Raw genomic sequence first — 25,107 nt, 5'->3', positions numbered from 1 at the left:
AGAGTCGGACTCCCAATCGAAAGGTTGTGAGTTCGAGTCCCGGGCCGGCAGGAATTGTGGGTGGGGGGAGTGCATGTACAGTTCTCTCTCCACCTTCAATACCATGACTTAGGTGCCCTTGAGCAAGGCATCGAACCCCCGACTGCTCCCCGGGTGCCGCAGCATAAATGGCTGCCCACTGCTCCGCATTGATAATTGGCTTAGAAATCTATAACTACTGGACAATAACAAATAATAATGATTTTTTTAAATACTACAAACACTTTTTTCACATAAGTTATAATAGTTTCTATACTGTAATACATGCTATGTCAATTAGCACGGCATTGTTCATATACTTTATCACCTGCTGGAGATGAGTTGAAAAACCATATATTGTTGCAGTCGTATGTTAAATGTCTTCGTGTTTCCAAAAGTGTCTGTTTTTCTGTGAAAACAACTGTTTTCATACAGCGATAGCTGGACACTGTTGTCCATATTGGGAGTTTCCTGTTATGACTTTCAGCGCGAGAGCGCGCTCCAGCTTCGAGTATGAATGAAACACACACTGCAGGAGAGCTTAGCTCTCCGTGATGTTCATATCGCCTTCTGAAAGGGTGCGGGGGACGAATTTCCATCGTAATCTACGCCCCTGCTTACGTTACTCATTTGGTGCCGCTCACAAGCCTGCGTGACGTGTTTCCAATCACGGTACACATCCTCAAACATAGTGTCATTAAAATGACGACACATCTTGCAGAACACGTCATCGTCTTTTATGCTGTAGGCTACTCTAGAAATGGGAACTTTGTGTACCACTTAGCAGCAAAAAGACTAGACTTGCCGTTTATTTTGCGCTAAAACTGGCGTAAATGCAATATTACTCCGTAAATGGGGCAGAGCAGGTGGTTCGTCAAGTGTGGATAAATCAGCTGGTATGTTGCTTTTCTCGATTAGCCCGGGTTGATGTTGATGTTTCAGGTTATGTTCTTGTTTTTTTATATATATATTTAATTAAAGATGTCTGTTTCGACATGCTCGTCTTGTGTCCTGCGTGTTAAAAGTTTACTTCACTAGCAGACGTAAACTCATCTTCCCACCCGCCAGAAATACGCGATTGGCTAAACAGTACGCTTATTGATTGGCTGTTGCAGTAAGGCAATTATATGAAAAGGTTTTCGCTCTACAGTAGTTATTTTTTTATGAAACTTCTTGTACGTGTTTAAGTGTTCAGTATGTCACATATGCATGATTTTTTTTTTTCGGCTGTCCCACATTTTTTTTTTTGTCTGTTCTGATTGGGTGGGCCAGCCGTCAGTTTGAGTGGGCCAGTGCCACCCTGGCCCTTATGTAGCCTCGCCCCTGGTATACAGTAGTGGAATTTAGTTTTTTCTTTTTTTATAACTGATGAACATATTGTGTGCTTGAAAAAAAAAAAACGATTGAGTAAAAGTTTGTGGGCTTAAAATCAAAATGAAAGAGATATTAAACTGTGAAATTAATATATCAGAAAGATCAAGGATTAAAAATAAAAATGTGATTTTTTTGGAGTGAGCGGGGTGTGAGTGAGAAGCAAAAAATGGAAAACCTGGAATGGAAGGAGCACAGTTAGCCAGGATTTTTTATATATATATTTTTACAGTAATTTATTTTATGTTATGTCATTGAAAATCGCACAATAAAGTTATGTTTTTTTAATAATGATAATGTGGCAACACCGTATTTTAAGGAGTCCTTGTTACATGTTACAGGTACTTACTATTGTAATAACAATTAATTATGCATAATTACTGTACATGCAAGTAACCCTAAACCAAACCCTCATCCTAACTCTAACTATATAGTAAGTACATGTAGTTAATTTGTATTACTCAGAACTTAAATGTATAATTACACTGTAACAAGGGCACATTAAAATAAATGTTACCGATAATGTTCATTTTAAAAAAAAACCTTGGACAAGTTAGAAATTAAATACTGCATATGTGCAGATGCCTGCAAACAGATTATATTGTGATGCATTTCAATTAAAGCAAATGATTCACTACAGAGTTGTTTACTCACTAATAACCGTTTTCACCAACTAGTGCCATCTGTTAGGGAGAAACTGCTACTGTTTTAATTTAGACAGAATGGTACTTACAAAGAAACATGGAAAGAGAGGGATGTAAAAAGTAAGGAATGTAAAAATGCATCAGAACAATGTGTCTTAAAGGTCCTATGACATGAAAATTTCACTTTCTGAGGTTTTTTAACATTAATATGAGTTCCCCTAGCATGTATGTGGTCCCCAAGTTTCTAAAAATTTTAATCGGTGCAAATCGAGATTTTGCTATCTTTCTCTGCCTTTGAGAAAATGGAAGCTCAAACGGTCTGATCTGGAATCTCCTCTTTGTGACGTTGTAAAGAGAAATGTTACATCCCCTTTCTCTGCTTTGCCTGCCCAAATATTTACATATAATTCAGTCGCAATGTCAGCACAGGCGTTATAAACAGACTTTTATGATATGGATTCGACAGCACCGGCACAAACAGTGAGTAACAGTTTTCATTAATGCCTGATCTGTGATCAGTGATTTCTGATGTGTAGCTAATTATTTAAGTTCACACAGACTTTCTTTCTAAATCGTTTAATACTGTTTATGCATCAGTGAATCAAGCCAGTGACTAAACAATCAACTTCACGTTGTTTCTCTTAGTAGCATGAAACAAATCTGTTATTTAAATTGTGATTTAACTACAGAGAGCGATCAAAGAACGCTCCCTTTTTTTCGGAGCTCTCACACATCGCGAGTTTATCTGCACACTTGCCCAAACTGCCGTTACAATGAATGACGCTGTTATGCTGCACAACGGAGCTCTTACTGTATTCATGTGTTTGCTGTTAGTTGTGGTGAAAGCATTTTGTGAGAGAAAACGTGTTGCAATAATGACGAGATCACTGCATTCACGCGATAAACAGACTCTGTCTACTCAATGCTCATCACTGCAGCCTTTCATGTGATGGGAAAAGATCAAAAAAATAATTATATAATCAACAAATCCACGATTCGTTAATCTCGACAGCTGTAGTATTTGAGAGGGTTCCACATGTATTACGCATTTCGAATGCAAAGATGTCAGCCAATCACAACAGTTGTCGTTTACTCGGAGTCTCACAGCAGACACGCCCCTTCAAACAGAGCATTCAAGCCAGAGGGCTATTATCAGGATATAAAAATGCTTTTTATTTCTAAATTTTAAATGTAAAAATCATACTAACAATATAAGTACACCTAAGGAAACATTAAAAAGCATTTAAAGAAAAGGAAATAATCCATGTCATGGGACCTTTAACTAGATAATATTACTCAAAGTATTGCTGCTTACTGTCAAATCTCACTGGTTTAAAATTCCATTCCACAAACTGTATATAACATATCAAATCAACATTCACGATACCAATTTTTCACTATAGGACTATAGAATTACAAAGACGGTTAACTCCTATACTTAAAAATGGGACAAACTGCAATGCTATTATGGAGGAAAAGTCCCACCTTTTAAATGAAAGAGCCAATCACTGATTGTTAAAGTCATTATGTCACTGCAGCGGCTGTTAGAAGGCTAGACCAGCCAGCGCACATGCAGTCATAATCACGTTATTGAGTAGAGGAAAAACAAAATTCACAGGGCAGGTAATTTCAGATTTTGTTGCTGATTTGAAATATGTAATTAATTTGTGAGTTCACAGGGCAGTTTTTGAGATTTCAGGATTCCCTATTCATTTAGATAGTACTTGGTGTTGGGTGAACTGCCCAAGGGAGTAGCAAATATGGCCACCGAGTGAACAGACTTTCCTTGAAAGGGATTTTGCGAAAGACACAGAGGCTTCTTTAACCAGCATCACATCCTGCAATCCCAGAGTGCACTGCCATGAACTTGAGAGGATTGGATTTCATTCAGTACTTAAGTAGTGATAATAACAGACTGTTTTTACCATTTAGTATGTTTTTTTCCTATATTAGATTATTGTGTGATTAGCTTAGCAAAATGCTAATGTAAAGCTATTCGAATCAATAGAATTTAGTCAGTGTAGAGGCCGTATTTAATTTGACGAAAATGAAAATAAGGATATTCCTTGCCAAAAATTAATAAAAAAAAGTGATTCATTGTATTAAATGTGCAATGGTACACTTAAAATCTTTGTGAAAAAAAACAACTGTATTTGCAGATTATATAATATTACTGAAATTAAATAAAAAATATACAAAACTGTTCTTAAACAGATTACACTTTTATGACTATGTTTCTAAACAAACATAAGTTATAATAATGTAACATTTTGTGTGTTGTTTGATATTACATTTAAAATGTATATTTTAAATAGGGATAGGGATGCTCTAATCCGCCATTTTCACCCCCAATACTGATTCTGATATTTGGGGTTCAGTATTGGCTCATATTGATCCCATTTCCCGATAACAATGGATCTTAGCTTAAGAGTTATTTTACGATTGTTCGTTATTGTTTCACTTGTGTTTCCCCAAAATACACGCAAAGCAATCACACGTATCTGTGCTTTAAACACTATCCATTTGACAAGTGCTGAAATGATAGCTTATAGAATGGCTCCTAATTGTAGTACACAATCATATATTGACGTTAACTATAACTATAACGCAATATTATATTATATTATATAATATTATATTATATTATGATGTGCACATCAGCAAGTCATTGACAGATTTTTTCCCCGACTTCGAAGCATATTTCCGACATTACTTCTTTTGTTCATTTTTTTTTTTTTGTTCAGTCATTTAATTTAAATGTGTATTTCTATAGTTTTTTTCTGTCATTTTTAATTACTTCATTTATATCCTATATATATCCTATATATATCATATATATATCCTATATATATATATATATATATATATATATATATATATATATATATATATATATATATATAATCCTTATGTCATAATCACACTGCACTCAAGTTAAAGGTGTAATCTGCCGATTGTCCTGCAGGTGAGCGCATAAATCGTTCTTCTTACAATGCACATAGGGCTTTATGATTACTCCAGAGCACCCGTAGATCTACAATGATTTTCAAGTGCTACTTAAGTTATGATGCTTTTGGGAAATAGGCCATAATATTAAGACCATAATATTTTTATTTTTTTTATCAATGTAGAATTTCTTTATCTCTATGTGTGGAACTGATAATCACTCTTTCACAATCTACTAAATACAGACTACTTCATTATAAAGAAAATTTAAATACAAAATAAATATGAAAAAATATCTGTATATTTATAATCTATGACAAAAATATATTATAAATCCAAACATTGAGTGAAAAAAAAAAACATTATTTAGTGGGGAACAAATAAAAGTGTAGCACTAAATCTGCTAAAATGTTACACATTGCTATTTGTATTGCTATAAAAAAATAAAATAAAAAAACTATATTTATATAAAAATATATATTATAAAATTAAAAGACGATTATTTTAAAGTATAGTGCTTTTTTTAACGAGGCAACAACATAAGAAAAAACTAAACAAAAAAAAAATACAGTAAGGGAAAAACCCAATATGAAAATTGGATTGGCGCATCCCTAATTTTAAATGTAATAAATTGCAATTTCATAATTACAAATGTCCAACACAAGCCCTTTCACATATACAGACTTTTCCGGAAAATTACCGGTAAATTGCCGTGAAGAGATAATGTGTGAACAGGATCTTTTAAAAAATACCGGTAAATTTGTTCCGGTAATTTACCGGTATGAGAAGTTTGTAACATTACCAGTAAATTACCAGAATTCTGCTGTGTGTGAACGCAGAAGAAAAAAAATACCGGTATGAGCACGTACGAGTTCAGAACGCGTTGACGTAAGACGTCTACTCCGGGCCAATCATAACAATGTGATGCATTCAAGCACTGTTTATGAAAATAAATGTCATCCAATTGGAGAGACAGTGAAATTAAAGCGCTTCTTCTTATCCGGGCGGATGAAGAAATTTTTCGTCATCTGAGAGGAACTGTTAGTGATGCAGTAACGTATGATAAAATAACAAACTGTTAACGGTCTCTGAGAGCAATGCATTCACAGGAGTCAGATCATCAATAAACTGAAAACATTGCGTCTTAAATATCAAAAAAAATAAACGGCCATCACAAATTTTTTTTTGAAGTAACTACCAAGCGGCCAGCACAGAGAGTGAGCTGATCAGCCTATGTTTGATCAGTTTAGCCTTCTCAAATCATCACGAATTGTCTAAAATATAATCTAAAAGATATAAAACAGTTCAAGCATGTATAATTGTTTTAATGTTAAACCCAGATAAATGTGTGCTATATCCAATATTTTGTGCAGAGAGTGCAAGATAAAGCATGGTTTTTGGGACATAGAGGTGCCAGCGCGATCATAAAATAAAATAAAGAAAACAAACATGATGCGCTTCCTGCCATCTCGTCTTGAACAAGAGGCATTACAAAAATGAACCGAAACTCAGCGAATACATGCCTCACAGACATGATAAATATATCTATAGAAAGCTTTAAATTACTACTTAACGGAAAAAAAATCTTTAATTAAAATCATAATCCGATAGAAGGTGCATCTAATGAGGAGATGACACAGACTCAGAAAACACTAGTTTATTAGTAAATAATTCAAATATCTTTTTACTATCCCCCCCTGTCACATTCATGGTAATTACTTTTGCCGGTGCTTTGCGCCATCTTTTGAACTCATTTTAAAAGCATGTGAGTGCAGAACTGTTAAGCTGTGCTGACGGCACAACCATAGACTATTTAATATAATTTGTATCAACATATGCTTCATTTGTAAACGCACCTTTTCTGCAATGTCGAAAATTTACGATCGCAACTTCATTGTGCTATTGCTCCTTTCAAGCCAAATTTCACTAAATTGGCCAGCTCCTGAAAGCATTAGGTGTTTATTTCAATGAATGTAATCGATTAGATATCATAATATTTAGGCTATAATAGTCTATTATAAAGCTGGTTGGTTTGTATCGGTGACATAATATGAAATGATATGTGTGCGGCCCGTGATACTATCACTTGGACATAGTGCGGCCCAGTGAAAAAAAAAAAAGGTTGAGAACCACTGCTCTAAACAGTGGCTTGAATTCAGAGGAACCCCAAACTAGCATCTCCGAGGACGCGTTTGATGAAGCACATCGAGTGAGTCAACAGACACTGACTGAGACAACAACTTTTTTAAGCTGCAGGTAGCTGCCTTCGGATGCTAGCGACAACAGACAACATTTTATCTCCTATAGTTCAGTATTTTGGTTTGTAGTCGTCTATTACGATGTGTCTGTAACAAAAGCAGTTGCATGAATGCTAAATTTGAAACAAAAATGTAAAATCAACAAAAATACTGCCCGGATATACCCCTTCATGTTTACAAATTCAAGCGCAGCTATTTAGAGGTTAATTACGTCACAGAATTTACCGGTATTTTGGAATGGATGTGTGAATGGTGCTTTTCCGCAAAAAAGACGGAATGTCGTTGACTGTGTGAACAGTGCATTTCTGAATTTACCGGTAAAGTCATTCCGGTAATTTTACGGCAATTTTACGGCAATTTACTGGTATTACTGTGTGAAAGGAGCTATTTATTTAGATACATGTGATCCATTTGAATAAAAATAACATTAAAGTATATTTTAGTTTACCATCAATGCTTGTCAGTTAATTCAACAGTACACTTTAACAATACTTTTACAGTAGAAGTAATGCTGAAACTACATATAAAGATGTACTTAAGACCTACTTAAGTGGGTCAAAAAACTCCATTTAATATAAATTCAAACTATAATACATGCAATTAAGTGTCCAAAAACAATAAATCAGAGTTTATTTAAACATCTATTTAATCAGTTTTACTGACTTTTAATTCGTTTTTAGCAGAAATGTAAAAGGCCTGACATTTTTCCCCTTACAGCCTTGTTTTCAAATTTAAAGGTACAGTATAGTTCATCCAAACAATTTTTCTTCATTTACTCACCCTCATGTTGTTCCAAACCTGTATGAATTTCTTTTTTCTGTTTGACACAATAAAACATATAAGATACAGTTGCTGGTGGCCACCTACTTTTTTTCTTCTTCTTTTCCTTTTGGCTTCCAGCGACTGTTTGGTTGCCAACATTTTTCAAAATATCTTCTTTTGTGTTCAACAGAAGAAACAACTTGAGGGTAAGTAAATGATGACAGAATTTTAATTTTTGGGTGAACTATCTCTTTAATATGATATCCACCCAAACTAAGGTCCATTAGAAGTTGTGGTTTGCATGCTATAGTCAAGTCAAGTCACCTTTATTTATATAGCGCTTTAAACAAAATACATTGCGTCAAAGCAACTGAACAACATTCATTAGGAAAAGAGTGTGTCAATAATGCAAAATGACAGTTAAAGGCAGTTCATCATTGAATTCAGTGATGTCATCTCTGTTCAGTTAAATAGTGTCTGTGCATTTATTTGCAAGTCAACGATATCGCTGTAGATGAAGTGACCCCAACTAAGCAAACCAGAGAAGACAGCGGCAAGGAACCGAAACTCCATCGGTGACAAAATGGAGAAAAAAACCTTGGGAGTCTTCCATCAATGTGTGTTCTAGAGTTATTTAAAAGACAAAGCCTGAGATGAACCAACACAGGCCTAAAAATAGGCCTCTGTACAGACTACCTAACCTGCTGTGAACCTGAGTAGTTCCGAGTAAACATCCACCAAACAAAAATAGTGTGTGTGTGTGTGTGTGTAACAGCCTTTTTCTGAGTCTTCCATTCAAATTCAGCCCAAGCAATTTCATTGGTAAATATCATCCCTGAAATGAAATAGTGTGCATTTGAGGAATTAAATCGTATTAGGCAGGATTGCAGGCTTGTGTCAGGGCATCAGTGTCGAGTGAGAAGAGCTTCTATAGTTCAGACATCCCCCCTGCGCCTCTTCTGACACTCCACTCTCCTGCTCTATTGTTAGCAAACACTCGCAAATCCCTGTTTCATTAGAGCAGAAATCAAAAAGAGCCCCTGAGAATCCAAGTGCATCTGATGCAAACCACAGATCTTTTTCAGAGTAGAGATGGTAATTGCAAAATCTGATGATTCTTTTGACAATAAAATGCACGTTCAGTGACATACAGTCTGGTAAGTAAGTAATATTTGCATATCTTGCTAAACCACCAGTCGGCTAACAATTTTGATCATTAACCCTTTCACACGTACAATCATAAGGCAATGATCACTCTAGGCTTGTCCCTGACGTGTAAAACGTTCAGTGCATCCAGTGTTGGGTAGTAAATGATTACATGTAATCTGGATCATATAATCAGATTCCAGAAAATAAATACCTGTATTTAAATTAATGCAGTTATGAGTTTGAGTTCATTCTTTCCCATTTATTGGGGAAATCATATTAAAGCCTACTGTATAGGAAATATTTAATCAATATCCAACAGATTTGTAATAAAATATAGCACCTATATTTTATAATAAAATGTAGCATCTGGATATCCAGCTTGCTGAAGATGCCAAAGAGAAAACAATGTAGATGTTGTGGGGGAAATAAACTTATCAGTACTACTCCTATATTTCTTTCCTCTGTCATGTTTAAAGTTTATGGCCTGTCTAACTCGGAAACTCTGGTATCGAAATTATCTCAGAGTTCCCCCATTACAAAATACGACTTGAGAGGCTGTTCGTGTTAAATTTCCAAATAAGTATCTCATATTTACTATAATACTATAATACATGAAGGCATCATACTTAATCTTTCATTTCTATCATTCTGACAACGTGTTTTATTCACATCAGATGCACATTGTGTAGGTAACTATAAAGTTGTCTCTATTCTGTACGGGCATGGCTTTCGATTTGACAGGTTTGATTATCTAAGTTTAAATGCAAACTAACATGGTGGTACCCCTTCCTTAACTAACATGCTCATTATAAAGGTGTTTATAGACAAAATAAATTTACTTACACATATTTGAAAAGCAGAATATCAGACATTTCTTAATATAGTTACCAAGTGAATATTCTGGATAAAAGACAAAAATGAATTAAAACGGAAACATCAGCAATACAGGACTATTGTGGCAGCGGTTTGTCACAGGAAAAACATGATAACTGCTGTAATGGTTAATTGACGAACCTGTGGCAAACGAGTAATCAAAAAAGTCAATTAAGTTAATTATTCAAGAACCTAGTGAGAAGCGAGTAATCTGCCGATAAATTCTGGTGTTTAATCAAGTAACTTTTTGTGATACATCCTGATAATTGAGCTGACAAGTTTATCGATTAATTGAATAATCCACATTATACAGATTGTAAAGCAAGTAAACTGAGGACCAGTGCAACCAGTGGCAAACATGTAACCTGACAACTATATTGATATCTGAGTAACTTTTGCGTTAAATCTTCGTAACTGATTGAACTGATGATTCTTTTTGATAATTGATTGAGTAATCTTTTTAATCAGGTAACCTGCCATTATTTTGAGGATTAGCAATCAGATAAGTAACCCAACAGACAGACAACATACAGGATTATACATGCAAGTCTCACGCAGGCTGCTAGGACCAAACAATAGGCCAATTTTTTTACTAACAGGTTTGTTGAGCTAATATTTGTGTGTTCTGTGTTTTTCCTTTTATCGCATCACATCACTATCCTAGTGATTTTCTAATTTAAATCTCCAGGAATCAATTAGTCAGTGTAGACAATCTACAGATTATTTTAAGATTAATGAAGCAACAGTTGTCTACCAAAAATTACTCAAGATTAACTGAGTATCATTGTGATATATTTTAAAATCAAGCACTCTATTTCATTGATTAATCAAGGTTTCAATTTGAGGACATGATCAAATATATATATATATATATATATATATATATATATATATATATATATGTATTTATATATAATTAAAAAAAAATTGTGAGCACCGTTCATCTAAATCCAGGCTAAGATTAATGGCAAAGCAATAACTGAGACTACAATTAACTTCCAGAGAGAGCGCCTCTCTCTCTCTCTCTCTCTCTCTCTCTCTCTCTCAATTCAATTGAATTGAATTCAATTCAGAAAGCTTTATTGGCATGACAAAACAATACATTTTGTATTGCCAAAGCATCAAAAAACAACATAGAAATTGATTTTGAACATTAAGTACACCAAACATTTTAATAATAGTTAAATAAAATAAAATAAAACATAATATTATAAGATTAATAAATAAAATAAGAAGGATTATAATGCCGAAATCATGTACATAAAACACAAAAACTAAAATAAACTAACACTGAACTTGGAATTTAACATTATATACATGTGTGTAGGTCTGATGGGGTGTTAGGCTGTGAGTGAGTGTGTGTGTGATTGGGTGTGTTAGGCTGTGAGTGTGTGTGTGTGTGTGTGTGTGTGTGTGTGTGTGTGTGTGTGTGTGTGTGTGTGTGTGTGTGTGTGCTCTGCTCGTCCCTTAGGATGTGGAGAGATGCTACAAATCTTGCTGCTAAATTGGAGCATTTGGCTTCTTCGCCAAGGATGAATCTAAGTTTTTGGGTTGGATTACAGGTGTTAAATTGGGGAAATATCTTATTCATTTTGGGGTAATATTGGTCTCTGATGTGTTGGTATTTGGGGCATTCTGTGAGGAAGTGCAGCTCGGTCTCCGGCACTCCCAGAATGCAGTGCGAGCAGAGTCTGTCCTCTGTCCTTCCTCTCTCTCTCTCTCTCTCTCTCTCTCTCTCTCTCTCTCTCTCTCCCTCTCTCTCCCTCTCCCTCCCCCTCCCCCTCCCCCTCTCTCCCTCTCTCCCTCTCCCTCTCTCTCTCTCTCTCTCTCTCTGTCTCTCTCTCTCTCTCTCTGTCTCTGTCTCTGTCTCATTTCCTCTTCCTCACATGTATAATACTAAAGGATTTGAAAAGGAGTCTGATCCAGAATTAGGGCTTAGGGACAAAATGAAATACCTGGAGCTTTGAATACCCACTCCAGAGAACAGCCTGTCCCCAATCATGTTTATGTGTGTAATCCTAAAAACATAAAATGTCTCTATCACTCGATTGGACATACTACACATATCAGAATTGAAACCCATGACATGCCTTCACATCTAATCCCTAGAATCCCTCTTACTTTTATCCTCAACAATGCAAAACGATCAACAATGCAAAATCAATATATTAGTATCACAGATGCTGATAGTTACTTACACATTTGGTTTATTTTACTTGTGTGTATTTGTGCTTGTAAAATAGCATTGGAGATATATATCTACTATTATAGTACTATTAAGATTTGATAATAAGTGTACTTTAATACTCTCAGTGGTAATTTTCTTCTGCTGCCGCTTCTCTAATGGTCTCTCAAGGGAGGTTATAATAAAATACACATTTACGTAAAGCACTGTAAAAAAAAAAAAAACCTTCTACTGTCATCAAAATAGTCATTTATGCTATTTAAAGAGGGTTTTCTCTAGTTTATTGAACTAGGGATGTGCAAAAATACACAATAGACTACGCAGTGACTAGTCGGTGTAAAGGAAGTGAAGGACATTCGTTATTAGGATTTTAAGGCATTTTTTATGGTTGCATGGATGTGCAGTAGTGCAGTAGTAGGCCGAATGAAGTGCTATAACTGCACTGGGACGGGTCCAAATTCATTACACTTCACTGTAGCTACAATCGATTTCCTGCCTCAGTATTACTGAACTGAAGACTTTATCCGAACAATTGTTAAATGCAGCCATTGAAGCACCCAGGCAATAAATATTTATACTTATTGCTTACTTTGCTGTAACTAGCAACATCAGAGGAAAAATCAGAGGATTCAATCTTTTGTTCATTATCTGGCTCGGCTCTGTGTTCATCTTCAGTTCTCTCTTCACAGCAGTTCAGTCAGTGTACTGTTTGAGTACATGAATTACTCTTGGATATTGGTTTGTTTGAACTCAGAGGGAGTGTCAGCCAAATTAAAAAAAGTTAACAGCTTAAGTCATTTGTGGATTAATGCGTATTAGAGATGTGAACCATTTAAAACGATTCAGTTCGATTTGGTGAACTGGTTGAAAAAGATCCGGTTACATCGAATGATTCGTTCGCGAACCGGATATCACTAAACTGCAGTGTTTTGAACTCTCTCTCACAACAGACACAGAGGAGAAGACAATGCTGAATAAAGTCGTAGTTTATGCTATTTTTGGACCAAAATGTATTTTCGATGATTCAACAAATTCTAACCGACCCTCTGATGTCACATGGACTACTTTGATCATGTTTTTCTTACCTTTCTGGACATGGACAGTAGACCGTACACACAGCTTCAATGGAGGGACAGAAAGCTCTCGGACTAAATCTAAAATATCTTAAAGTGTGTTCCAAAGATAAACAGAGGTCTTACGGGTTTGGAACGACATGAGGGTAAGTTATTAATGACATAATTTTGCTATTTGGGTGAACTATCCCTTTAAGGGGATTTATGTAGAATTCAGAAACCATTGTTATTAGCGACACCTGTGAACAACAACATTGACTTGTTGAAACAACATTACTTGTTACACCGTGGCCAAACCGTATGGGATAAGTAGGTTTTCAGTGAGAAGTAATATGTCTGTCCACACTGAAAGCAAAAATGTCTCCAGCAAGAAGAGGCGTGTACCAATTCATAGCCAGAAACCGGTTGCATCTCTTTGATAATATGACACAGAAAGAGCATTTTAGCAGATCAATATTATGGATTCCTCTTAAGCACAGTAGTTAACAAATAGCAAGTGGATGAAAGACTGAGCCACCAGAAATTGTGCTTTCGTAAAAGACTGGAGTGGGTATTTGAAGTCTGCTGTGTTGTGGAGGACTGTTCGACTTTTCTTGATCTCAAAAGCAATTTAAAATTCAGTCAGCAGAGATATTACATTTTTTCTAGGTTTTTTTGGCAGTTTTATCTCATTTTCAACATATCAGTAATGGATTGGAATGGATTTTAAGAGAGAAAAATCAATGTCAGAAGATAATAAGGGGATTCTGAGATAAATTTCCATTTTTGTATGAAAGCAGAGAAATAACACAGATGGTAGTCAGTGGTGCTGAAATCGCAACCGTTCTGCATTTCTATACTGATCTGTGCGTTCCAGAGCTCTCGGTCATAAAGATGTGTTATTGATCTAGGGTGGCATACTGTAAGTTAATAACACGGATCAGAGAATAATCATTGCAAATTTTTTGCAATTACATGTGCGCAGGAAAATACAGCATAAACGCTATAATCATAACCTGTGAGACAATTCAGATGAGCACTGGCCCCAACAAAGCCCTCGTAACTTTCACAAAACCAGAATGTATTTCAATACAATATCATAAGAAAGAAAGAAAAAACATTCCTCATTACTTTCATTAGAAATACACCCACACACACGTTTGTTTTTGTGAAAAGTGTGTTCATCCCATAGGCGTAATGGTTTTTATACTGTACAAACTGTATATTCTATGGCCTAACCCTAACCCTCACAGGAAACTTTGTGCATTTTTACTTTCTCAAAAAAACTCATTCTGTATGATTTATAAGCGTTTTGAAAAATGGGGACATGGGTTATGTCCTCATAAGTCACACTCTCTTTGTAATACCTGTGTCATACCCATGTATTTCATACAGAGTTGTGTCCTGATATGTCACAAAAACAAGAGCACACACACACACACACACAAATAATTATTCAGACACCATATATAATTTTAGATTTTTTTTTTACTAGAGGGTGCAAAACACAATGGTTAATTTAAGTGAGGACAGCAAAATAAAGTAAATTGTGACATAATATACCCAACAATTCTTCATACAGTGGACTAACAGTAAAATGTATAAAAATATGGAACCAAAAATTACTCATACACTTTTACCTGACCATGTTTTGCGTAAGTGTTATCTGAGATTATCAAGATGAATTTGTTCTGACACAGTTTAACTCTGAGTTCTTGTCATATTTTATTACCATTTTCAAAACTATAGTGAATAAACTTTGATAATGTGAAATGTTTGAAAATGTGTCTGAATACATTTTGATTTGACTCTCTCTCTCTCTCTGTCTAATATATATATATATATATATATATATATATATACAGACATCATATTAATATTTATTGGACTGCCTTAGACTTATGCTAATTTAGTATAAAAAAAAAAAAAAAAAAAACATTGATTAGCCATTTTTAGTTGTGATATATTAAAAGTATAAGGTAATTTATATAGCAAATCTCAACTGCCTGATTATTATTTTGCTGCATAATGTAACCATAGCTCAGCTCTAAACTGCTAAATACAATTATAAGGCATGAAAATATTAAGATATTATAAACATTAACATCATGATTTTCTGCAAAGCTGTTTTGATGTGTGAAATTTGTATCATGAAAAGCACAATACAAATAAATTGACTTTACTGTGATACAGACGAAGAAGTAGTTTGCAATAATGAGAATCATGAGATTAATATAAAATGATAATAAAAAGTAAAATGTCCAGATGAAGTATAGTAATGAGACTTTGGGAATTACAGTTGCTTAATTGTCCAGAAAATAATAATCACAGAGTAAAAAATAAATAAATATGAAAAATCCTAAAAATATGCTTTTTCGTTTTCGTTTTTTAAGAGCCATATTATAACCTGAATTTGGCTAGTGGGTAGATAGATTTTTAACAGACTCTTTATTTTTGGACCATAAGTCAATAACTCCGCTGTAAACACTACAGGTGTCATGATAGCCGCGGGTACAGAGGTGCAGCTTTAATTTAACAGAGCAGAGTTGCTCACTCACAGATCATCATTTCAAGATCAATTTCATTCAGATATGACTGACAGTGATGATATCTGAGTGGGTGAGCTGTTTACTTTGCAATTAGTCTGTCTGTTTCAACAGTCTCACCCAATCTCGTGAAACACTTGTGAACACGATAGGCGAGCATTATCACATTGATGGATAAATGATGCAGGCAGTGTGACTGCCTCCTTTCAGCTGAACTTTGACTTGTATTTCGCAGTTACCAAACCTAGAAACTTCATTAACACTCTTCAAAATAAATTGGTTTCAGAAGGAGAGCCATTTTGGGAACCTTTCAGTGAGCAGTTCTTAAAAGAAACTTCTTTTTTTTTCAAGATAAAGAACTTTTTGGGGAATTGAAAAACTGGATCTTAAAAGGTTCTTTATTGAACTGTCAATGCCAATAAAACACATTTATTTTTAAGAGTGCAGTGGTGTAGCTCAGTGTTACTTTAAAAAGTGTTTAACAGATTTTTGACTGATATATGAGAAACTAAGATGAATATCCAGTTTGACCTCTAAGAATATTAGCATAACACATTTTCAGTCTTCTGAAAGAATAGAGATATTCAAGAACAAACAACTGCATATATGAAACAGATATTTGTTCTGCATCAGGTAAATCGGTGTGAGCTGATTCTGTGCTATTTCTTGATGTCGATGTTAAGATCTCCTACTCATCATGCACTAATTTTCCCGCAGCATCACCCTAACTAATCCCAGATGGGTGGATTTGAACCGCTGAGTTCCTAATAGCCACATCGAGGCGCTGACTCATGAACCCGGATCACACAGGAGGGGACTTATAATCTGCTGTAAGGATAAGAACACTAACCCCACAAATGCCTGATGCACAGGTATTAAAATTAAAAGAATTATGTCAAATCTGAGACTGCTCACTCAGTGAAGTCAGTGACTTTACAGTGAGGTCCTGTAGGAATCAAACTGGGGTAAAAGAAACATCATAGATTTTTCTGTCTTTGTATTTGGAAGGAGGGGGTGGAAATATGTAACATATATTTGTTTTTTGTTGTGATGATATTTTCAAGACTGTTTAAATCTTTTCACCCCTAAATTTCATTGCATTATTTAATTTCACTATTAAGTGCATCTGGTGTTTGCTTTCTTTAATATTTTTCATGAATTCTCATTACTGTGGAGACTTTTTTTTCAGTTCAAATACAGTTTTGTAATCATTTTTAAAAATCTAAATAAATTATTTTGCATTATTAAAGGTAGTGCAATGCTTGTTAGGGGCTTGGTAATTAATCACTGTTACAGTTATAAGAATGACACTGTGGACTGTGCATCACACTAATGCCAAATGTAAGTTGTAAAACATTTTAAGGGTTTTAATAGTAGACCATTTACTAATGTGCACTGCGTTCTGTGAAATCAACCAGGAACATGCACTTAGAAAGTGAAACTGTGATTTCAGGTTAACTTGAGTTCTAAGGAGCAGCATGAGGCTGGAAAATACGTATGTAAATGGACAGAGGTGGAAAGAGTACAAAAATATTCTACTCAAGTAAAAGTACCATTACATTAATGAAATTTTACTTAAGTACAAGTAAAAGTACCAGTCTAAAAATCTACTCAAGTAAAAGTAAAAAGTAGCTCATTTAAAATTTACTCAGAGTAAAAATTACTTAGTTACATTTTAACAGTGGGAGGGAGTCAAAAATGGGACAGGCCAAGGGTGTCAAACTCAGTTCCTGGAGGGACACAGTCCTGCACAGTTTAGATATAACCCTAATTAAACACACCTGATCCAGCTAATATTATCATTTAGGTTTATTTGAAAACTACATGATATGTGTGCTGGAGCAGGGTTAGAACTAAACTCTGCAGGGCTACGGCCCTCCAGGAACTGAGTCTGACAGCCCTGGGATAGGTCTATTAATCTCAAACTAGTTGTTTTTAATTAAAGGAATCAGTTATTTAGAATAATAAAACATTTGGGCTGTTACCAGGCAAATCAGTATCAACAAACTCATCTTTTAATGCAGAGGAAATGCAGAAGATTCATTGGAAGTGGCATTTAGATGTATTACACTGTTTAGTGCAGGACAAGAATGCATTTAACCTGCAGTTACAAATGCATGAATAATGTTTTGATATACAAGACATAAAATTTTGAATACTCATTTGAAATGATAAGAAATTAATTATTTAAAAAAATCAAAAGATACTTTAAATGTGAAATTAAAATGGCCTGTATGTGTCAGCAAGTCACTGTTAATAAGTGAGTCATTGCGATTGAACCGAATCATTTAAACGGTTGATTCATTCAGGAACGAAACAGTCACGTTGCTCAGGGACGCAAAACTGTGCTTTGGTGGCTGTGTTTGGAATTATTTTCTGTTGTAGAAATAGAGCTAAAAAAGGCAATATGATGTCTAAAACGCAAGTCTCTTAATTAACTTGTTTACTGAACTGTTATATATATGTATGTATATATTCATGATGATTTTTGGAGGAAAAGATGGCATTCTTTGTGTGATTTTGATTTAATATATGAAATTATATAAATATGTAAATTTTCTGCCCCTATATCTTCAATTTTGTGATCATTCTAAATGGATTTTAGGAGACTGAATCACACAGTGAAAGAACGCACTATAAATGTGCGCGCACATCATTAAAACAAAAATAGCACACTCCTCACCACTGTCTTTTTGGCTAATTTGTGCAAAACCTCTTGCTAAAATGTCAAAGCTTCATTTTAACCAGCAATGCAACGATGCAATTATTTAGCTTACCTCTACATTCTTGCGAAGGGTTGATGTCTTGTCGAGATTTTATAAGCTGCTAGTTTGGTCTTCCTAGGCAAGTACAGCTTACACTGCATAATAGAGCATACATATGGCCAGGGGCTCACTTCATTTCCTTCGAGTTCAACTTCAGAATATGACGGGGTTTCGTTTTCAGCGGTGTCTGCACCACTAACGCCTGTTTTGTCCATCTGCATCTTTCTTGTGATTTTAGCGCCAGTTTGCCCTCCTGCCCATTATTTACTGACGTAGTTTCCAGGGAGCTATTTTTTTTTTTTTTTACTCAGTAATTCATGTGTTTTAAAATGTAGCGAAGTACAATACTTCAAACAAAATATACTTAAGTAAAAGTAAAATTACAGATTAAAAAAATTACTTTAAAAAGTATTAGTACACAAAAAAGCTACTCAATTACAGTAACGCGAGTAAATGTAATTCGTTACTTTCCACCTCTGTAAATGGAACTACATAAAGTGCAAGAAACTCTCAAGAAAAATGACTAGTTGAGCTTCTTCAAGCCAAAAATATTAAATGCTACAAAATCTGTGCATAAGTAATGTATAATATAACTGTACAGTCATATTTGTAATGCACTTTCTTTTTTTTTATATACAAATTCAGGAGATAGGTTTAGTTATGTGAACATCTTCTTAACTCTATATCGAGAATGCAGACACACCATGAGCCTTTTATCATTATTAGGATCTTTGCTCTTCACAATCTGCTACAGAAATCTTCCAGAGATGCTTTCTTTTCAATAACATCCTGTTGCACAGAGTCCAGCTCTAAAGATTGCTGTTCAGTGCTGCGGGTTATTTCTCGCTCCGCTCTGTTTTGAATTACTTCTGTTTCTTATTCCTTTTCATTCTTTTCCAAACATCAAATCTTTCATCTTACTCTCCTCTGGTTTTGCTCTTTTATTCTGCTGATACCTACAGGTCTCTCTCTGTGGTGGCCAAAGTGGTTTTCCAGCATTGAGTGGGAGTCTACACAAACTCACACTCGAGCCAAATACAAAATAATTTTAGGACAGACGGAGGGAAAAGTATCTTGAGGTGCCCACAGACTCGCGCTTCAGCTATGTAAAGACCACATGGGGTTGCGATGCTATGGTGATAGTGAAAGGGTCGCATTTCAGTATCACCTGCCATACGCTATTTGGTACAAAGTAGTATCGTTAGACTTTATTTGTAAGCCTTCCTGTGGACATGTTGGAAACAGCCATTCAGTGCTCTTGAAATAAAGCCTTTAAATTTTACATCCAGTATCGTTTGGAAATACAGGTGCATCTCAATAAATTAGAATGTCATGGAAAAGTTCATTTATTTCAGTAATTCAACTCAAATTGTTAAACTTGTGTATTAAATACATTCAATACACACAGACTGAAGTATTTGAATCTTTGGTTCTTTTAATTGTGATGATTTTGGCTCACATTTAACAAAAACCAACCAATTCACTATGTCAACACATTAGAATATGGTGACATGCCAATCAGCTAATCAACTCAAAACACCTGCAAAGGTTTCCTGAGCCTTCAAAAAGGTCTCTCAGTTTGGTTCACTAGGCTACACAATCATGGGGAAGACTGCTGATCTGACAGTTGTCCAGAAGACAATCACTGACACCCTTCACAGGGTAAGCCACAAACATTCATTGCCAAAGACACTGGCTGTTCACAGAGTGCTGTATCCAAGCATGTTAACAGAAAGTTGAGTGGAAGGAAAAAGTGTGGAAGAAAAGATGCACAATCAACCGAGAGAACCACAGCGTTATGAGGATTGTCAAGCAAAATCAATTCAAGAATTTGAGTGAACTTCACAAGGAATGAACTGAGGCTGAGGTCAAGGCATCAAGAGCCACCACACACAGACATGTCGAGGAATTTTCTGAACCACAGACAACGTCAGAGGCATCTTACCTGGGCTAAGGAGAAGAAGAACTGGACTGTTGCCCAGTGGCCCAAAGTCCTCTTTTCAGATGAGAGCAAGTTTTTTATTTCATTTGGAAACCAAGGTCCTAGATTCTGGAGGTGGGGTGGAGAAGCTCATAGCCCAAGTTGCTTGAAGTCCAGTATTAAGTTTCCACAGTCTGTGATGATTTGTGGTGCAATGTCATCTGCTGGCGTTGGTCCATTGTGTCTTTTGAGTCACTGGCTGCACCCGTTTACCAATAAATTTTGGAGCACTTCATGCTTTCTTCTGCTGACCAGCTTTTTAAAGATGCTTATTTAATTCTCTAGCAGGATTTGGCACCTGCCCACACTGCCAAAAGCACCAAAAGTTGGTTAAATGACCATGGTGTTGGTGTGCTTGACTGGCCAGCAAACTCACCAGACCTGTCATAGAAACCTGGGCTTCCATACCACCTCAGCAGTGCCACAAACTGATCACCTCCATGCCACGCCGAATTGAGGCAGTATTGAGTACATGTAGAGTAAATGAACATACTTTCCAGAAGGCCAACAATTCACAAAAAAAAAAAATGTTTTATTGTTCTTATGAAGTATTCTAGTTTGTTGACATAGTGAATTGGTGAGTTTTTGTTAAATGTGAGCCAAAATAATCACAATTAAAATAACCAAAGACTTAAACTACTTCAGTCTAAGTGCATTGAATTTAGTTAATACATGAGTTTCACAATTTGAATTCAATTACTGAAATAAATGAACTTTTCCACAACATTCTAATTTATTGAGATGCACCTGTATGTTGTTTTTCTAAAGCAGCAGGAAATGTATCAAACACAGAAACGCATGAACATATGATTGTCTCTGAGATGAAGGAAGACTTCCTGCCTCCTCTGTCATTACTGTTCATTCCAAATCACGTCCCAAAATTACACAGTTTAAAAATACATTTTAATGCTTTGCTCTTGACAAAAAGAGAACCCTCATTTGAACATAAACAACACGTATGGTTTGAAACTGCATTTTTATGAACTAATCTAGCTGGTTTCCTGTCCTTTGAATTATAATCATGAGAGAATTAAAAAAAGAGCTTAAAATGTTGGATGAACAGCATTGGCACAGCTCAGTTTTAGTAGAACAAGGTGTGGAATTTTGGATCAGGATCAAGTATCCGTCTGTTTAGTCATATCGCTTTTGCATTAAAAAGCTGACTATTCAGCAAAAACATTTCATATTAATCAAAATGGTTGAAAATGGTTGTGCTGCTTTTTTTTTTTTTTTTTTTTGTAAATGGCAAGTTACAGTGAACAGCATTTATTTGACATAAAAGTATCTTGTAACATTATAAATGTCTTTACTGGCACTTTTGATCAATTTAATGCATTCTTCCTGAATAAAACGTAATTCATTAAAAAAAATATTGACATCAAATTTTGATCTGTAATGTTCCTGTAGCTCAATTGGTAGCGCATTGCGTTGTCAAGCGCAAGGTTGGGGGTTCGATTCCCCGGGAACACATGCTAGGTAAAAATTGATAGGCTGAATGCACTGTAAGTCGCTTTGGATAAAAGCGTCTGCTAAATGCATACATTTAATTTAATCTGTAGTGTACATACAGACAATCTTACAAGCAAATATTCTAACCAAGTTTTACATTAATAAAAACCTAATAAAGTAGATTACTGCAGATATCACTATTAATATACTCTGCTGCATAGTGTGGTGCTTGAGGACCCCAAAATGGGCCAAAAGTAATAGTAATAAATTACTATGTTGGATTTTAAGGACATTTTTGTTTATTTTTGTATATGATAAACAACTATGGGTCAAGCTCGAAAGTAAAATCTGGGTCCTGAAGCTGTATAGCTGCTGAAACCTAATGTGCTGCTTATCATATTTATCACTTATGACTCATTTTACACTCTCAGTCTCAGATTATTAATCATTTTATACTGCAGAAAGACAGTTCAGCATGACTCAATAAGTCTGACAAATATGACTCATCTTCATGACACACGATCAAATGGCTGCATTGGCCAGTGTGCGCTATGGAGAGGGCAGGTCATGAATCAAGAACTCATCACATGATCCTACACATACACATGGCCTTGTAATGTATTAGAGGCGGACATATAGACTGTGTGCATATGAATCCGATGGATTTGACATGGGGTGGGGATGCTGGTATAGGGGGAGGATAAAGGGAAAACGGGGGGTTGGGATGGGAAGCAGGAGCATCAGGGGAATCCATTATGGCAGAGGTCAGCGGTGTCTCTGACAATATTTGTTAGAACAAGGTGTGGAATTATAGATCAGGATCAAGAAACTATTATATATATATATATATAAAACATTAACTTTTTTGGGGGGGGATCTACAGCACCACACTGTGTGCTTGGATCAATGAATAACGTGGAGGAAAAAAACATTTCCCTATTATGACAGACAAGATCCCACATGGACATGTTGCATCGCTTAAATGCAGTAACTTCAGACTGCATGACTGCCCTTTGTTGAGAGCAATTGAAGGAGCAGTCACAACAGTCAACTCAATTCGGTGACACATAAATTGCTTAAGAAAACAAGCACTCACTTTGACCTGTTTTCAGCTTGGAGCCCTTAAAAATAACCAGATGCAATGAGGCAAGACACACTTGACCAAAACCTCTTAAAAGTACAGTACGTGAGAAAGTTACTGTACAGAACTCATGTGCATGGATTGGTTTTGTACTGCAATTAAACGTCTAATGAGACCAATGCAGGGAATGCTGGGAAAGTCTGGCTGGTTGAATTCCACAGTTTTTGTTCTTAGTTATGCTCCAAAAACAGTCAAATCAGAAGCATTAAGTTTCACGGCTGCTCTCATTGAGAGTGAACGCTACTCACGGCAGTTCTCCTCATCGCTGTTGTCAGAGCAGTCATCATCATCATCGCATCTCCATATGGTGGGAATACATCTCTTATTGTTGCACTGAAACTGTCCATCCTCGCACTCCGTGTCAGCGCCTGTTTCAGCACCTGTGAACAACGGCAAAGAGAATTACAGTCACCCACGACAGATAAAACACATCTGTCCTGCACACATCACAATATATCTACTACTGCACAATAACACATGACTGACCCGAGCGAATTCAAACACACAACGCGGCACAGCTATTACTACACGCGCAATCCAATGAAGCCATGACAAAGAAAACGAAGGAAACCCCCACAAATCTTTATCTTTCTCTCAGTTCTGTTTCAGACGAACATGTTTTTGTTCGGATAGGGATGCTCATTAAACAATGCAAATGCTGCCAAATAATCCTCCTTTAAAATTTTACTCGTGTTCTAAACTACCTTTTTAAACAAGTGCTCTGTGTGGGCAGAAATGTGGAAACAAGACTGCAATGTGCCCGTGGTATCAAGAGTGTTTAGTCTCGCGCACCCACGAAATAACCAACACAGCATCATTCACTCAGTCTACTGAAAAAAAGCTCCGGATGATTTCATTTCAAGAAAAGAATTATGACAAACCTTTTGCCGAGTATAATTCCGACACTAAAAAATGAAAAAATATTAATTTCCCAATTTCTGTCCACATTTCCGAAACGGGTCAGAGTGTTGATCCACAAACAAAAGCGCGTCCGGATGGCGTCGCTCCTTCACTGAATCTTCAATAGATCACTGGCAATATTTGAACTAGTGACGACATCAAACGTAAGCGAGTATGAATAATGACTGCACTGAAGGATAGTGTGCGATCAAACAAATGGGGTATGATGAAGTCAAAACAATGCAATAATTATGGTATTATTATTATTATTTATTATATGGTATTTTAGCATTTAAAAAAAATCCCCATTAATTAACAAGGCATAATTATATATACAGACACACACACACACACACACACACACATACATTATATATATATATATATATATATATATATAATTTTTTATTTTTATTTAATATATTTACTTTAAATTTGTTAGTTTATTTATTAAAGAGTAGCGGTAGGATGATTGTTTGGCAAAAAAAAAAGATTTTTGATGTAGAAAACAATTTTCATTCAGGAATAGCTAATAATTTCACATTTAGCCTATTTACAAAGAAATGACATGTACCACACTGAATTAGGCTACATATACAATTTTCAAGAAAAAAAAAATATATATATATTTTTTCTTGTAAAACATTCTCCAGTAACTTAACCACTGAAAAAAAAATGTTGTGTAAATTTTATTGTATTATTTATTTGATATATGCTAAAGTGATTTACAGTACAGATCTTTGTATTTATTTTAAGTAGTTTTCCCTGCGAATTTCCACATGCATTGAAAACAGATATTGGGTGTACGGATAATTTAGCCTAAAAATCTGATGAAACCCAGCACCGCCCTTCCGGGATGTTCACACACGTTTCTTTAAAAACTTATCACCCTGAAGCAATATAAGAAGGCAGAAAAGAAGGCATGAGATGATCAGTTTTGAAATGGCATTAATTAGAATCCTTATTAAGATAATGGGGTTAGGTGACCTTGTAAAAGAGTTACAGTAATATACTGCATCTGTGGCACTGGGCCAGCATGAACTTTTCTGTCAGTCAAAACTAGGCCA

The 25,107-nt window shown here is 35.5% G+C and overlaps 1 protein-coding gene across 2 annotated transcripts in view; it reads right to left on the bottom strand.

Moving 5' to 3' along the window:
• LOC132155211 (low-density lipoprotein receptor-related protein 8-like) overlaps positions 1 to 24,144 on the bottom strand; it is an 86,723-nt gene extending 62,579 nt beyond the window's left edge. For both annotated transcript variants that reach the window (XM_059564074.1, XM_059564075.1), the window contains exons 1-2: positions 24,022 to 24,144; positions 23,389 to 23,520 (exon numbers count right to left, since the gene is read on the bottom strand). In XM_059564074.1, coding sequence (XP_059420057.1) covers positions 23,389 to 23,520; positions 24,022 to 24,088 — 199 coding nt within the window. In that variant the 5' untranslated portion in view covers positions 24,089 to 24,144. The remainder of the gene's footprint in view (positions 1 to 23,388; positions 23,521 to 24,021) is intronic.
• Positions 24,145 to 25,107: the final 963 nt, after the last annotated feature.

Source organism: Carassius carassius, chromosome 12 (assembly GCF_963082965.1).
Source record: "Carassius carassius chromosome 12, fCarCar2.1, whole genome shotgun sequence".
NCBI lineage: Eukaryota > Metazoa > Chordata > Actinopteri > Cypriniformes > Cyprinidae > Carassius > Carassius carassius.
Note: the sequence above shows the minus strand (reverse complement) of the source record. Positions and strands in the feature narration are given on the sequence as shown.